This window comes from Epinephelus fuscoguttatus, linkage group LG12, assembly GCF_011397635.1.
Source record: "Epinephelus fuscoguttatus linkage group LG12, E.fuscoguttatus.final_Chr_v1".
NCBI lineage: Eukaryota > Metazoa > Chordata > Actinopteri > Perciformes > Serranidae > Epinephelus > Epinephelus fuscoguttatus.
In genome coordinates, this window is record NC_064763.1 from 9,030,956 (window position 1) to 9,045,052 (window position 14,097).

The window sequence follows — 14,097 nt, forward strand, 5'->3', positions numbered from 1 at the left end:
ATGATTTATAAGGTAACTAATCAATCTACTTAAAGAGGCAACAGATAGCATTTTTTCCTAAATATATCATTATGAAAATAATGTGGGTTGCACAGGGTAGTGGCCACACTAAAATCAGACTATCAGCATTTACATAGGTTACTTAGTGGCTTTGCAATAAGCTTCTGCCACTGGGGGCGAAATTTCGCAGAAAAAATCTGCTTTACGGCAGGAAATGCGTCATGTATTGCGAAACTGGTCGGTCAGCCAATCAGGGACTGGAGCTGGTCCTTATGAGTGGCAGACAGACAAAGTTTGGAAACAAGTGAAAAACAGTCTAGCGAAAGAAAATGAGCTCCTCTGTGTGAGGAGGCAAAGAAGGGCAAAAAGAGAGTGATAAAAGACGAGGAAAAACAAGAGTAAACCTCAGTCAGGCGTTCAAGAGATGGAGGGAGCTCCGTGACCAAAGAGGCTTCAAAACCGATGTCCAGTTAGCTTTCTTTCTAATGGATCAGTAAGTAACACGGCTAAATGTTAGCTAGACGAGAGAGGACTGTAAAAAGTTACTGTACTGGCTGCTAGTTAATTCCTAGCTGACCAGCATCACAAATCACCGCAACCAGGGACCAGGTAGCGAGCGTTGGTCGGCTGACATCCTCGTTGCCATTCTACGACAGCCCCCGGACAGTGATAACTCCTCCGCTCCCATTTGTCTGGTGAACGCCTCTCCTCTGTCAATACACTCTGCCAGCAATTTAATAATACTGATGCCAGTTGTAACATTTGAATGTTTTAGTAGTAAGTTATGTTCTAAGCGGGATAATGTATAGTGAGCCGGTGACTGTTGAAAAAAAACTCTGTTGCGTGTCGGGGTTCCATTCCCCTGTCGGGAGTTATTTTTCAACAGTCACCGGCTCACTATACATTATCCCTTACGTGTCCACTGTTGTTTGTAATGATACTGTACATATTGGTATCATTTACTGTGAGATGTTTGTACTGGTACTGTGCATTCTGGTATAATTATTTGCATTACTATTTGTTTTTTCTTCAGATAAATCTGATAATTGTTGCTCGGTCTCTTTACTCATTTATTTAGTAGTGTCCACACACCTTCTCATTCTACATATACATACTGTAGGGGTATACTGGTGGCTTTACAGCCTACATTTTATTGATTATCTCTGATCCCCACAGTCAATTTGGTCTTTGCAACAATGCGAGCAACACTGCTGATGCTAGGTGGCGCCAAGCTAAAAAAAAAAAAGGAATCCTATCCGTTGCCTCTTTTAATAATAGCTAATGATGACCAATTAGAGTCTAACCAGGGGCGGACTGGGACTAAAAAACAGCCCTGGACTTTGACTCGGCCCAGCCCACAACAACCGGTGCGCATATGGTATGCGCTTCCTTCTTCTTCAATTTGATTGGCGGCCGGCTGGCTCATAGATATCTATGGGCCGGCTGGCATCCAGTTTAAAGGCTGGCACCTAGCGGACTGGACGTGGAACAGTAGATTATCAGGGAGAAAAAAGAAAAAAAAAAAAACAGTGATGACTGCGACTTCTGTTAGAGGTCCTTCATCCTCCCACCCTTTCGATTCCAGCTCCGAGTTCTCGTTCTCGTGTTTTTCCTTTTTCATTACTCCATCACTGCTACTATGTTTCTGATTGAACTAGTGAGGCTCAGATATAATTTCCACATTGAACGTCCATGGATAGCTACAGTCACGCAGATGCTTAATGGTTCTATTCATAGTACCACTGAGGGTCCGTGTCAGCGCCCAGCAGTAAATGGTATGGCTGGGAGGTGGCCCTACTGTCCTACTGCTGAAATCGGATGAAAGTGAAACTAAGAAGATGATGCTGGGTCTGGATTAAGTACATGCATTAGATGTGTTTATTTACAAATACAAATAGGTACGACATAGAAGAGGGAAACTGATCCCTTTTTTGGTATCAGTCCTATTGACTCTCGGATTGATCTTCAAAATGCAAGTTTTAAGAGTATCGATATTTTAGAATCGATCCGCCCACCCCTACTTTTTTTTTTTAAATCAAGGATAATGGAGTTTAAATCAGCTATTTCATACCTCACAGTAGCACTTTCTACTGCTGTTTTTTTTTTTTTTTGGATCTGTTAACATACTTTAGATGACATTTATTTACATATTCAATTAGGATACATAACATCTTTAATGTATTTAAGTATTTCCAGCTTATCTGGTTACATATTTATATTTTATTAATTATGTGAAATAAAACTAGGACACTCCTACACCCAAATGAAAAGTATAAAAAATTCACACTACAAGCACAAGATAAACTCTCAGGATGGCCCCAAAGTGGAATTCTTGAAGTTTCAGATGTTTTTCAGAAGTTTTTTTCACCAGATGTAAAAAACCTAGAGGGTGTAATTTTCTCAGCTCTATGTTTCATTCGACTCAGCAGGTGGGCATGCAGCACACACAATTCCTTCTTCTTTCACTGTTACAGTTTACTATCACTTTTTGACTTTCACTGGACAACGGACAATTACAAAACAATTTGCTGGGAAAATTGAAAAATTTATTTCATATATACTTATTTATACTACCTGTCCAAAGCTTACAAAATATGTGATTTCCTTGAGTCTTGATGTTCGAGTGAACCAACCAGCTGCGACTCGGCCTGGCAAGGAAATATTCTTGTTTTTAACGTATGGATTGTATGGATTAAATAAAAAGAGATACAATGTGTTTTTAGTAAGGATTCACATGATCATGGAAAACCTGGAAAAGTCATGGAATTTCACAGTCATATTTTCCAGGCCTGGAAAAGACATGGGACTGGTTGAAATTATTCAAAGTTTTGGAAATGTCATGGAATTTTGTGTGTAATAAAATTGTTACAATAAAAAAAACTTTATTATGGCTCCTTGAAAAGTCATGGAAAAGTTTAGAAATTTTGTCTATGGAAATGTGGGGACCCTGTTTTAGTGACCCTTATAGGTGCTGGAAGGTGTATTTTGTTACCATAACATATATCTTCATATGTATGCAGAATCTGTAGGCAATGGGACAAGATTTCGTTAGTGGGAGCACTCTGGTTTCCGTTTGCATTACAAGTAGTATTAACCAATCATGTTCGAGCAACAGGTAAACAGTCTGTGAAGAAAGGCTAGGCACATTGGCTATCGTCTGATGACGATTTAGCTGTATGTTAGTCTTTTTATTTTATTTATATGAAGATGCAGAAAAGTGTTTACAGAGATTAGCCAGCAAACAGAAGAGGACATCTTGGCCCAAATATCAGCTGTCTATCTGGATCTCCTGATGCAAGTTTTTAGGCAAAGTTAAGATAACTGGCTGGTGGCTATGGCTTCGCTAAATACAAGTGTAAACAACCACCAAGCGCATTGTGATCGATCAAACCACTTACCAAAGCTGTTTGGAATGTATTTAACCACATATTTTTTATAGTGTAAATGCTAATGCGTCCTGATGCTTCCTCAACAAGGACTACGTCATCGATGCAGGACACAGTGGTTGCCTGCGCTCTATAAATTGCCCATTTTATGACCAGCTTGATGAAGTTTTACCATTGTTCATTGTTTTGCCCTATGAAAGGAGAAGTGGTAAATTCTGCTGATAGTGATATCTCAGCTATATCAACACAACTGCTAATGTGACTGGCAAGCATGCTTGTGAGCAGCTACCGAACGTGTTGGTGTAATAACTGTTGGCATCATAGCGTAGGTGACGCAGTAATAACGAAATCTGAATAGAGGTGGTCAGCTGGAGATGCACGATGGACACGTGTGACTGCCGATGTGCCTCGGTTGTCCACTTGTGCTCAAATCTCCGAAACACATTAATACCAGGAGTAAACAGGCTCTTAGTAAATAGCAATTTGCCTTTTTCACAGCAGATATTTTGACTTGTCATGGCAGGAAAAGCACAGGTGCTACATAATAACACCAATGATGGCTCTGTTCTATTCAAGCGTTCCATTGAGAGTGACAGAGAGCCGACACGCACAGTACCAGGAGCCTGAAATCAAAGCAGCTAAATGGAGTTCAGCTATCATTCGTTTTATTATTTAAACTTGTACTTTTCAAACTGTGACAAGTCAAAATGTCTGCCCTGAAAAAGGCCTGCGGGGCTGAAGACAAACTTTAACTCAATCTTTCCCTAAGTAACATAATACTGGGGAAGTATGACCACACAGAATCCCTACACAGAGTCACAAACATGTATCTTAAAATGTAGAAACTCTTGTGATGCTGCAATAAACATGCAAAGCCAAGTGCATGCATGCAGCATCCAGCATAGGCTTGAGATATTCCCCCCCATACATTCATAATGACTATAGAGCTCACTGTATAGGAGGACCAACCCTGACTGGGGCCTCTGCAATGCAGCACCTTCAGCATCTATCTCAAACTGCAACACGCTTATGTGTTACATTGAATAGGGATTTGTCATGAATATAAAATGGCCATGTACATTCTGAGCAGTGCAGGTTTCAAGCTTTTTCCACAAGCGAAGGTGCTGATTTAATGTGTGAGAGTATGACACAGTTACTGGTGTTTTCTACACTGACTGACTTCACCAGAAATGTGGGTCAGTAATGTTGGTGCTACGCGTCGTGTGTGGTGTGAGACATTGCAGCGTGCGTGTGTCAGGGTTAAGTGTTAATATGAGCTTCTCTGCGTCTGTGCTTGTTACAGGCACTGCCATTTTAGAGATGGCAGCGGCAAATTGCAGTGATGATTTATGTTAATCCATGTCATGTTACAGTGACTTGATGACATGATGCACATTATGATACCCTCCACGCCATAGAAATTAACACTAATGTCCAATTAAATCAAACTTAGACAGAGCAGAAGACTGCACAAGTGAGCAGTCAGCATTGTTGGCATGAAATTATGAAAATAGAGTCCACATTACAAACATGTGGAGGTAAAACTCATTAGTCCCTGATGTTTCAGCTGTCCTCATATCAAATTAGCAAAGCACTTCATTATGTATTTTAATACAACTTTTGTGACCTGATCATTACAAAATTTAAGAGACAGATGGAGAAACACACACAAAAAAAATGTTCCTAATTTTTGTCAGATCCTGTTAATATGAATATTCCCTAATTTGCAGTAGGTAGCTAATGAGATCTTTAGATTATGGTGTAATTAGGATTTTGGTCAAGCAATAAGGCGTATGAAGGCATATCTGTAACAGTGCATGCCACTGCATTAACAAGTGTGTCTAGAGTCCAAAATGTCCTCTGCTGTCTGTGTTCACAACTTCTCCCCTTGTCTCTGGACAAAAATATATAAAACCCCACAGACACTCACACTTGTGAGGCAGTTGTACATGCAGACACTGATGCATGTGTGCATCTGATGATCTGAGAAAGGTCATAGTCAGCTCATTTGTCCTTCATGCTTCCTGCTTAAAGACTGTAACTGGGGGGGAGCGACGCTCAGAATGTAGATGACCTATATAGTGTTACACTGCAGAGGAGGAGTGCTACGCATCCACTGATGGGAGCTGCAGATGGCTTTTCCCAAAGGAAGAGGACAGGGTTGAGGTTCAAACTGATGCTGAGGGGCCACTAACGGCCATTTCTGATAATGGCAGACACTGATCTGCTGTATTGTGTTGCAGTGTCATTTTGAGAAATACAAAAATTGCATTTAAAGATTCCATACATTGCAGCTGTGGTAACGTCAAGAGCATTATGAAGGGTCACTGTAGTGGTAGCATGGACAGGCTGTAGACACTGTGAGGAAGATGAATAACTTTTTCTAGATGATCAAAAGTTGCAAAAGAGTTAAAGACAGAAAGTGCTTACCTCTGCACCCCTGCCCTCAAAGATGCAGAATATCGCCAGTCAGCATTCGGGGCTTTCGGCTGAGCGAGCAATAGGTAAAGAAAGAGAGAGAGAGAGAGAGAGAGAGAGAGAGAGAAGAAGAGAGGGAAGAGGTGGAAAAAAAGAGAAGTGGGTGAGAGAGAGAGAGAGAGAGAGAGAGAGACAGGAGGGAAGAGAGAGAGTTTAGTTTGATCTCATACAGTGCAAAGCCAGGCTGGGCCATGGTCTCATCAATTAATCATGATACACATCCCAGCTCTGGACGTGATAGGAACACTGCAGTTGTGTCCCCCTTTGCAGGCACACACATACACACACACACACACACACACACACACACACACACACACACACACACACACACATGCATACATATTGATATCCCCCCATAGACACAGAAGGACTTTAAAAAGGGCAGTGACTGAGAGCCATATTGATGAGTTTTTGGACAGTCTCTCACTTCATGGCTCTATAAATGTGAGAGCTGGGGGAGTTATGGCCTTTCCCTGAGAGCCGGGGTGTTTGTACAGAATGATGTGTACGTGTTGGTGGGTAACTGGAGTATCTGTCTGCTCCTGATGAACCTGGGCTGAGTGCTCAGAACTCTCAGCAGTCCTCTGGTATATTATTGCCTTTAAAAACCAATAAGCAAGAGCCATCATCGCCAGGGCAACCTTACAGAAATAAATGAAATGACCACGACCTCTAACACCGCATTACAGGGTGGTATTGTGTCGAAAATACATGGTGGTGGCATGGTTGGGTTGAGGCACCAAAACTATTTGGTTAGATTTAGAAAAAGATCATACAGGATGTAAATATGTTGAGTTAAAAGAAATCAACACAAAAAGTAATCTCCCAGGTGAAAGTCCAGGGTTTGTTGACCCATCGACCACCCCAACTTCTTCCCTACGCAGACTTTCTAGCTCTGAAACTACCTACAGTATGGGTCATAGCTTTAACACAATACAGGCCAACACCATGTAATGCAATGTTAGGACAACACATTCTCACTCCTAAATTGTCAAATAGCGACATTTGGTTAGTGGGTCTTAGCATCGAGCACCGACACACCGAGGCACTCTTTAGCAGTGGTATGAGACACACTGGGCAGCATGTCAACTTACACTCAAATTTGTTGTTTTCACAGAAAATAGACAGTTTCTGCTAGTTAAATACAGCCTTTTTTTAAAACGTACGTAAAAATTTGGGGGTTTACTTCCTGAGGTTTATGCAGCAAAAATGTGGTTGGGTTTAGAAAAAAACATCATCATTCAGCTTAAAATAAGTAAGTTTGTTACTAACATGATGTAATGTAACATCACGTGACATACATCACTACCGTAGCCTACAACACATATTAGCACACTGTTGTTATCAAAATAACTCAATTAACTTTTAATTTGACATGGGACACAAACAGCGGTCTCACGCATGAAAGTCCAGAGTTTGTTTAAACCCTCCACCTCCATTCCCAACCACCCTAGGCAGAGTTTCTCACTCTTTATACTACAGCAGTTGCTCAAAGTGTCAATAAATGCCTCTGCCCAGTCATCTCATACCGCCGCAAAAGGGTGCCTCGGTACGTTGGTATCTGACGCTGAGTGGTTGATGAGGTTGGTTAAGAGGTTGTGGTCATTTCATATTTCTGTGGGATCATGTTGAAGGGGCAATCATTTACAAATATGACGTATTACATATGTGTAGGATTCAGTGTGAGACAAATGTATGGGACAAATCATCAATAATATTTTCAAATTATCACTGTTGTATAAACTGATTTCATCTTTTTCCATCTGTCTTAATTTGGAGATTTACATGACTTACTTCTGATTCTGTATATCTCCATGACTCCATGGCCATTATCAAATTGCAGCTACTATACGGACACCTTTTTGATAGTGCATGTTTGCACTAAAATAAATGATAAACATTATATTTAGATGTTTCTAAGAACACAGAGCATTAAGAAGTATTGTGAAATCAAAAATGCACTGCCTGGACGAAGGATTTTTTGGATAAATATTTAAATTATAAATATAAAGTAAATGGTAAATGCTAAATGGAAATCACCCTTTATTAGTTAAAAATGTATTTTTAATTTTTGGGACAAACTGTCCCTTTAAAATAAAGACCGATACATCAGTAGCTACAATTGGTAAAATTGTCATTACAGTGATTGTTTAGAATCATTTTGGAGTAATAAAGATTACTCCACTAAAGATTGTATGAAATACTGGTCAGAGATATTAGTATTAACTGGGTTTGTATGTCTATCAGTGCTACTCCTACTAATATAATAATGTTGATTTTTTTTTTGGAGTATTGGAGTTACCATGCTAAATGGGAAAACATCTCCAACAAGTAATCCAACCCACATGACCACTTAAGTCGTATCGTCAAACCTCTGAATGCAACCTACAGGAGCATTTCCTAAATTAGTGCTCCTACCAGTGGAGGACAGAATAGCTCATATGACCGTTAACTGTCATAGTTTTAAACATGTGGGTAACGTTATGAAGCAGTTGCACCAAAACTACATGGTAAGGCTTGGGCAACAAAACTCCTTGGTTAGGTTTATGAAAAACATCATGGTTTGGCTTAAAATAACTACATTTGTTAATTATGGATCTAACTTGACATACATCACGTAATATATGTCGACGTACTGTGTTTCACTGATAAAAAATAAAACAAAAAAACCAACAACTCTACATTGACTTTTGGTTTCACAATGGATATGAACACTGGCCTCCTGGATGAAAGTACAGTGCTTGTTTGACCATTCCACCCTAAGTGGATTTTCTCACTCCTTATACTACGTCACCTGGCTTCCTCCATTACTCCATTAACTACTATGGCCACTAGAGGTCACCACCTAACAAAAAACATAAATAGAGGTTGTAATTTTTACTTGTAAAAATCCCCTATGTGGTTGGATTCTAATTTTATCTCCATGGCATAGAAATGTGCAATCAATATTTGTGAACATGAGCCACTCTCTCTCAAAGCCAGAAACGAGAGAAGTAAGACTCAAACTTGTGACGTCATATGATAAAAAGTCTGCTCCATAGACAATGACTTGGAGCCTGATTTAGTGGACCCACAGGATGTTTCTTTTTTTCTTTATATCAAAATAAGCTTTATTCTATTGCAGTGTTCTCAGTTCTGAACAGAAGATATACCCATATACTAGGAGCATACTCCTGGCTGCTCTTGGGGGTCATCTCGAACATCTTTTCCAATTTATTATCTATGGAGCAGCTGCAGACATTTTACTCTATGACATCTCAAATGTCAGTTTTAGCACTCCAGTTTTTAGATTTGGAAGAGAGTTGTTCATGTTCATTAATATGTTTGGACTGCCTTAGACCACAGGAATAACATGTATGAGTTTTTAAAATGGGCGTAGTTCCCCTATAAGCGTGCCAGGATTCATTTGTCTTTGATGATAGCCAAATTTTGCTGATGATTACGCCTTTAAATTCAAAGAACCATAAGAATCTCATAGGGGGCAAAAGCCATATTTTAATGAGCTAATCTTTCATGGCCATTAATTATGCCTGATTATGCTTACTCATTACTCTCTCATGAGTAGGTTCTGCGTACATGCACTGTATGAAATGATTGTGAACATCTGCATTACAGCTAATGCTAAAATCTGTCAGCATCATGTGGCTTGTAGCCTTGGACCTCAAGAACACTGAATAAGAGACACTGTGTTTAATTCACGAACCTGCTCAGGCAGTAGCAAGTGTCCCAGATAAAGATGGCACATTATGTTCCTCAGTTCAATTCAGAGGGGAGTATTTTCTGCTGGTAGACCCAGCCTCTTTGAGTAAATCTAATTTGCAGGGCTGAGGAACAGAGGCTGGAGGATAATTTAATTTACACTGCTACACTTGTCTTGGTCAGAGGTTTTCTTATAACTAATGTACCAGTGGCTGGCACCTGATAATTAGGATGAGGTATCCAAGAGAGAATGTCTTAACCATAGTGACCACTGCATCAACAATCTGGCATTAAAAATCATATTATCACTTTTTTTTTTACCACCAATCTCTGGAGCAAAATAGCAGAATATATCCACCCCGAAATCTCTTAAATGTAATAGACATGAAGATTTCAACATTTAAGAGCAACATAAATGATGCATATGGCTAGGAAAGCGGATATGTAGGATTTCTTGATTGATATCAAGTCAGTTAAACAGCAATTGTTACCTCCGTATTAATAGTATTTCAGATGTGACTGTTGTGTGACAATATTTCATATTAATAAGGGATTGCTGATACAGTGTCTGAGAAATCAAGTCATTATTAATAAAGATATGGCCTGGCAAGTAAAGGCATTAACTTCACTCATCTAGCATATTGGTAGTTCAGAATCATAAAGTGTAATGCAGCCCTTAAGACCAAGAAAAGAAAATAACAGTAGGTAAAGGCATTTCTCCGCCACAGTCAGAGGCAACAACAACTAGTCCTGCAGGGCCTTTGATCACTTCAATTAACCCCAAGTGCTCCAGTGTAACAGTTTTACTCACACACACACATACCCAGCCACAAACACACGAGTCAAACCCACTTGCACAGAGAATGAGCCAGTAGTGAAGACTGCATGACCTGTTCTTAGTGTAGATGTGATGACAACCTCAAACTGAAACACAAATCTCTGAATCATCAGAAATAACACAGGACCCTGAAAAGCATCAGGCCTGACACTAATGCAGTGTGAGTGCTGAGCTGGGCTGGGCTGAGCGACAGCACAGTGCAAGTGGGAACTGAACAAAAGAGGATGAGGCCTGCAAGGATTCGATTCATTGTAGTAGGGGATCAAACCTGACACACAGGAATATCTTCACCCAACAAAATATCTGACAAAAATGGATACTGTAGCAATAACCCTGATGAAAAGCCATGTTGAGCATATGGTTGAAAAGGTCTTGCATTGTCTAAGACTCACTAAAACATCATTAAAGCCACTACTATGTAAACATAATGATTCATGACCTTCCGGTTATGCGTGCAAAGGTAAACATAAAAAATGAATGACACACCTCTGGGCAGAGCTGCAGCGAGGCATCAGGCATACTCAGTCTTCGTACAAATCCACTATTACTCGTGAAGAAGCGGTCGGCACCGCTGCCCCAGGTGCCACTGATGGGGCGTCCCGTGTTGTAGAACATGAAAGTGTCACTGCCAGAGGTGGCTGTCAGGCAGGTCTTGTAGCAGTAAGTCTTTGTGAGGGAGCCATTCCCGCGCACTTCAATGTAGTGAGGCTCCACTTTAAGGTCTCTCCGAAGCACCACATTGTTATTAGGCTGTGCTCCGGCTGCACCACCGCCTGCCCCACCAGCACTTACGCTGCTGCTCCCGCCATCTGGAGGGGGCTTCTGAGACACACAGCAAGGGGAGCAGGACCCAGGCTGGGTGCAGTAGGCATGGCAGCGAACGATGGCCAGCACCACCACAGTGACCAGGAAAACAAAGGTGGTAGCACTCAAAGCCACGATCAAGTAGAGGGTCACATTGGAGAAGAGTAGTGTGCTGTGAGGTCGGATGATCCTCTTGGGGTCAGGAGCCACTTTGGGGGGCACCTCCATGACGGCCACGTTGATGGTGGCAGTGGAGGAAAGAGCAGGCTGCCCATGGTCCTTCACTACAACGGTTAAAGCGAAGGAGGTGGAGTTGTCCTCCAGGATCCTCCGAGTGGTCCTGATCTCACCAGTGTGTTCGTGCACCTTGAACAAGTCCAGGTCAGTGGCTGTCTCCAGCACGTACACCAGCCAGGCATTTGGACCAGCGTCTGCATCGTATGCCACCACTTTGGTCACCAAGGCACCAGGCTCTGCATTCTTTTGTACCGTTTCCAGTGAGCGTGTACCATTGCCGGGAGGGTTGACTATCAGTGGTGCATGGTCATTCTGATCCATTATGTAGATGTAGACAGTGGCAACGCGACTGAGTGGAGGAATGCCCCCATCTTGGGCTTTGACCTGGAAGTGAAACTCTCTCAGTGACTCATAGTCAAAGGCTCTTAGGGCATAAGCCTCCCCCGTATCGGCCTTCACAGACACATATGAGGTGACAGGGATGCCATGGTTGTTGTCATTGAGCACTGTGTAGGTGATGCGTGCGTTCTCTTTAATGTCTGCGTCTTGAGCTTTCACAGTACACAAAGAGGCCCCGGGGGCATTGTTCTCAGCCACATAGACAGTATATGAAGTCTGTTCAAATCGCGGTGGGTTGTCATTAACATCGGCCACATCCACCTGTATGGTCTTCTGGGAGGAAAGCGGAGGGTTTCCTCCATCCGTGGCACTCAGAGTGACATTGTAGGCATCGGTGGTCTCGCGGTCCAGGAAGGCTGAGGTAACCAGAGTGTAGTAATTTCTGAATGACTTGATCTTGAAAGGAAGGCCTGCTGGGATTTCCAAGCTCACCTGCTTGTTAGCGCCAGAGTCTCGATCAGTAACGCTAATGAGGGCCACGACCGTGTCTGCACGGGCATCCTCCCTCACGGGGCTCGACAGAGATGACAGCACTATCTGAGGGACATTGTCATTCACATCCACCACCTCTACCACTACCTTACAGTGTGCTGCCACGGCCCCAGGGCCCTTGTCCATCGCCTGAATGTACATCTCATAGGAGTTGGTCTCTTCATAGTCAACATTGCTTCTCACTCTTATTTCTCCTGTATTGGTGTCCATGCTGAACATCTGCCTCACTCTCTCAGGAGTGTAGCTGCTGAAAGAGTAATAAACCTCTCCATTTGTGCCTTCATCCAGATCAGTAGCATTCAGTTTAATAACCAGGGTGTCTTTGGGCGAATTTTCCAACAGTTTCACCTTGTATACTGAGCTGTCGAACGTGGGAACATTGTCATTTGAGTCCAGGACCCTGACATTGATTTTAGCCGTGCCTGTTTTCTCTGGTGTCCCACCATCCACAGCACTTAAAATTAATTGGTGGTAAGGCGTCTGTTCTCGATCAACGGGCTTTTTCAGCACAAGCTCGATGTGCTTTGTGTTTAGGGAGGGTTTATTGGATACCAGCGCGAAATGGTCGTTTGTGCTGAGCTGATACATACGAACTGAATTTGACCCAATGTCTGGGTCTTGAGCGTTTTCAATCGGGTAACGAGACCCCGGCAGAGCAGATTCTGAGATTTCCAGTTGATACTCGTCTCTGGGGAACTGCGGCGCATTGTCATTGGCATCCACAATCTCCACCTCGACATGGTGCACCTCAGTGGGATTTTCGACCAGCACTTCCAGATTAATGAGGCAGGTGTTGGATAAATCGCACAGTGCCTCCCTGTCGATCCTTTCATTGACGAGTAATTTGCCATTTTTGGGGTTGACAATCACATAGCGTTTACCGCTGTTGGAGGTTACCTTAATTTTTCGGGTGGCGAGCTTTCGAATATCCAGCCCCAAGTCATGCGCCAGATCACCGACCAATGCCCCATTTTCGAGTTCTTCCGTAATAGAATATCGCAATTGTCCAAACGAAAGGCCACAAAATAAGGAAAATATCACAAAATAAAAAGGCACATTATTCCCTATCCAGTTGCATATCCCCGCCACAGCCATTGCAAGCTCATAGGATCCGCAGACGGATTAAACGCAGCCTTCCGCCTTTTTAGCTTGCAGTATCTTGCATCCCAGCACCTCATTAAGGTGGGCTAATTGGTCTCCCGGTAAACGAAACACAAGCGGCTCATCCATTGTGTTACCCGGCTGAGGTGAATCCTCTCCAGCGCACCCATGTTTCCTTTGTCCGTGATGCGCTTTTTTGTCTCCAGTGCGCGCTGCTGACGGGTGTGTTTCCTTGCTGCTGGAGCTGTGAAATCCGTCAAGGTTGTCGAAATTCGGCAAAAATAAAACCGGAAAAGGGGTGTGTGTCTTTCAAAATAAAATGGCACATGTGTCGCTTTTTCTTCCAACAAGTTAAGTCAGCTCTCTTAGAGAAAGGAAAGGAGAAAGTCGGACAGGAAGCCCGAAACTGGAGAGGTCCCTCCAGTGTTTTAGTGAAGTGCTGAAATAAAGGGCTGGGAGCTATAGCTTGTCAGGGTTCCTATCAATTCCTAATTTATACTTTCCAGTGTTTACCTGTTTTTCCATTATGCATAATTGCGCATTCCATTTGCTGTGTAAATGCCGCCTTTAATTTAGTCTCTATTGTCATGCACCATGTGCCAGATACCCGCTGTTCATGTGTTTCATTGACAACATAGCCGCACAGTATCTGTTCATTAA

The 14,097-nt window shown here is 42.3% G+C and overlaps 1 protein-coding gene across 1 annotated transcript in view; it reads right to left on the reverse strand.

The window, feature by feature from the left end:
• The window catches only part of LOC125898499 (protocadherin alpha-C2-like), a 31,548-nt gene extending 17,849 nt beyond the window's left edge, over positions 1–13,699 (reverse strand). Inside the window, exons 1-2 of the mRNA XM_049592309.1 lie at positions 10,891–13,699; positions 5,817–5,875 (exon numbers count right to left, since the gene is read on the reverse strand). Coding sequence (XP_049448266.1) covers positions 5,817–5,875; positions 10,891–13,431 — 2,600 coding nt within the window. The 5' untranslated portion in view covers positions 13,432–13,699. The remainder of the gene's footprint in view (positions 1–5,816; positions 5,876–10,890) is intronic.
• Positions 13,700–14,097: the final 398 nt, after the last annotated feature.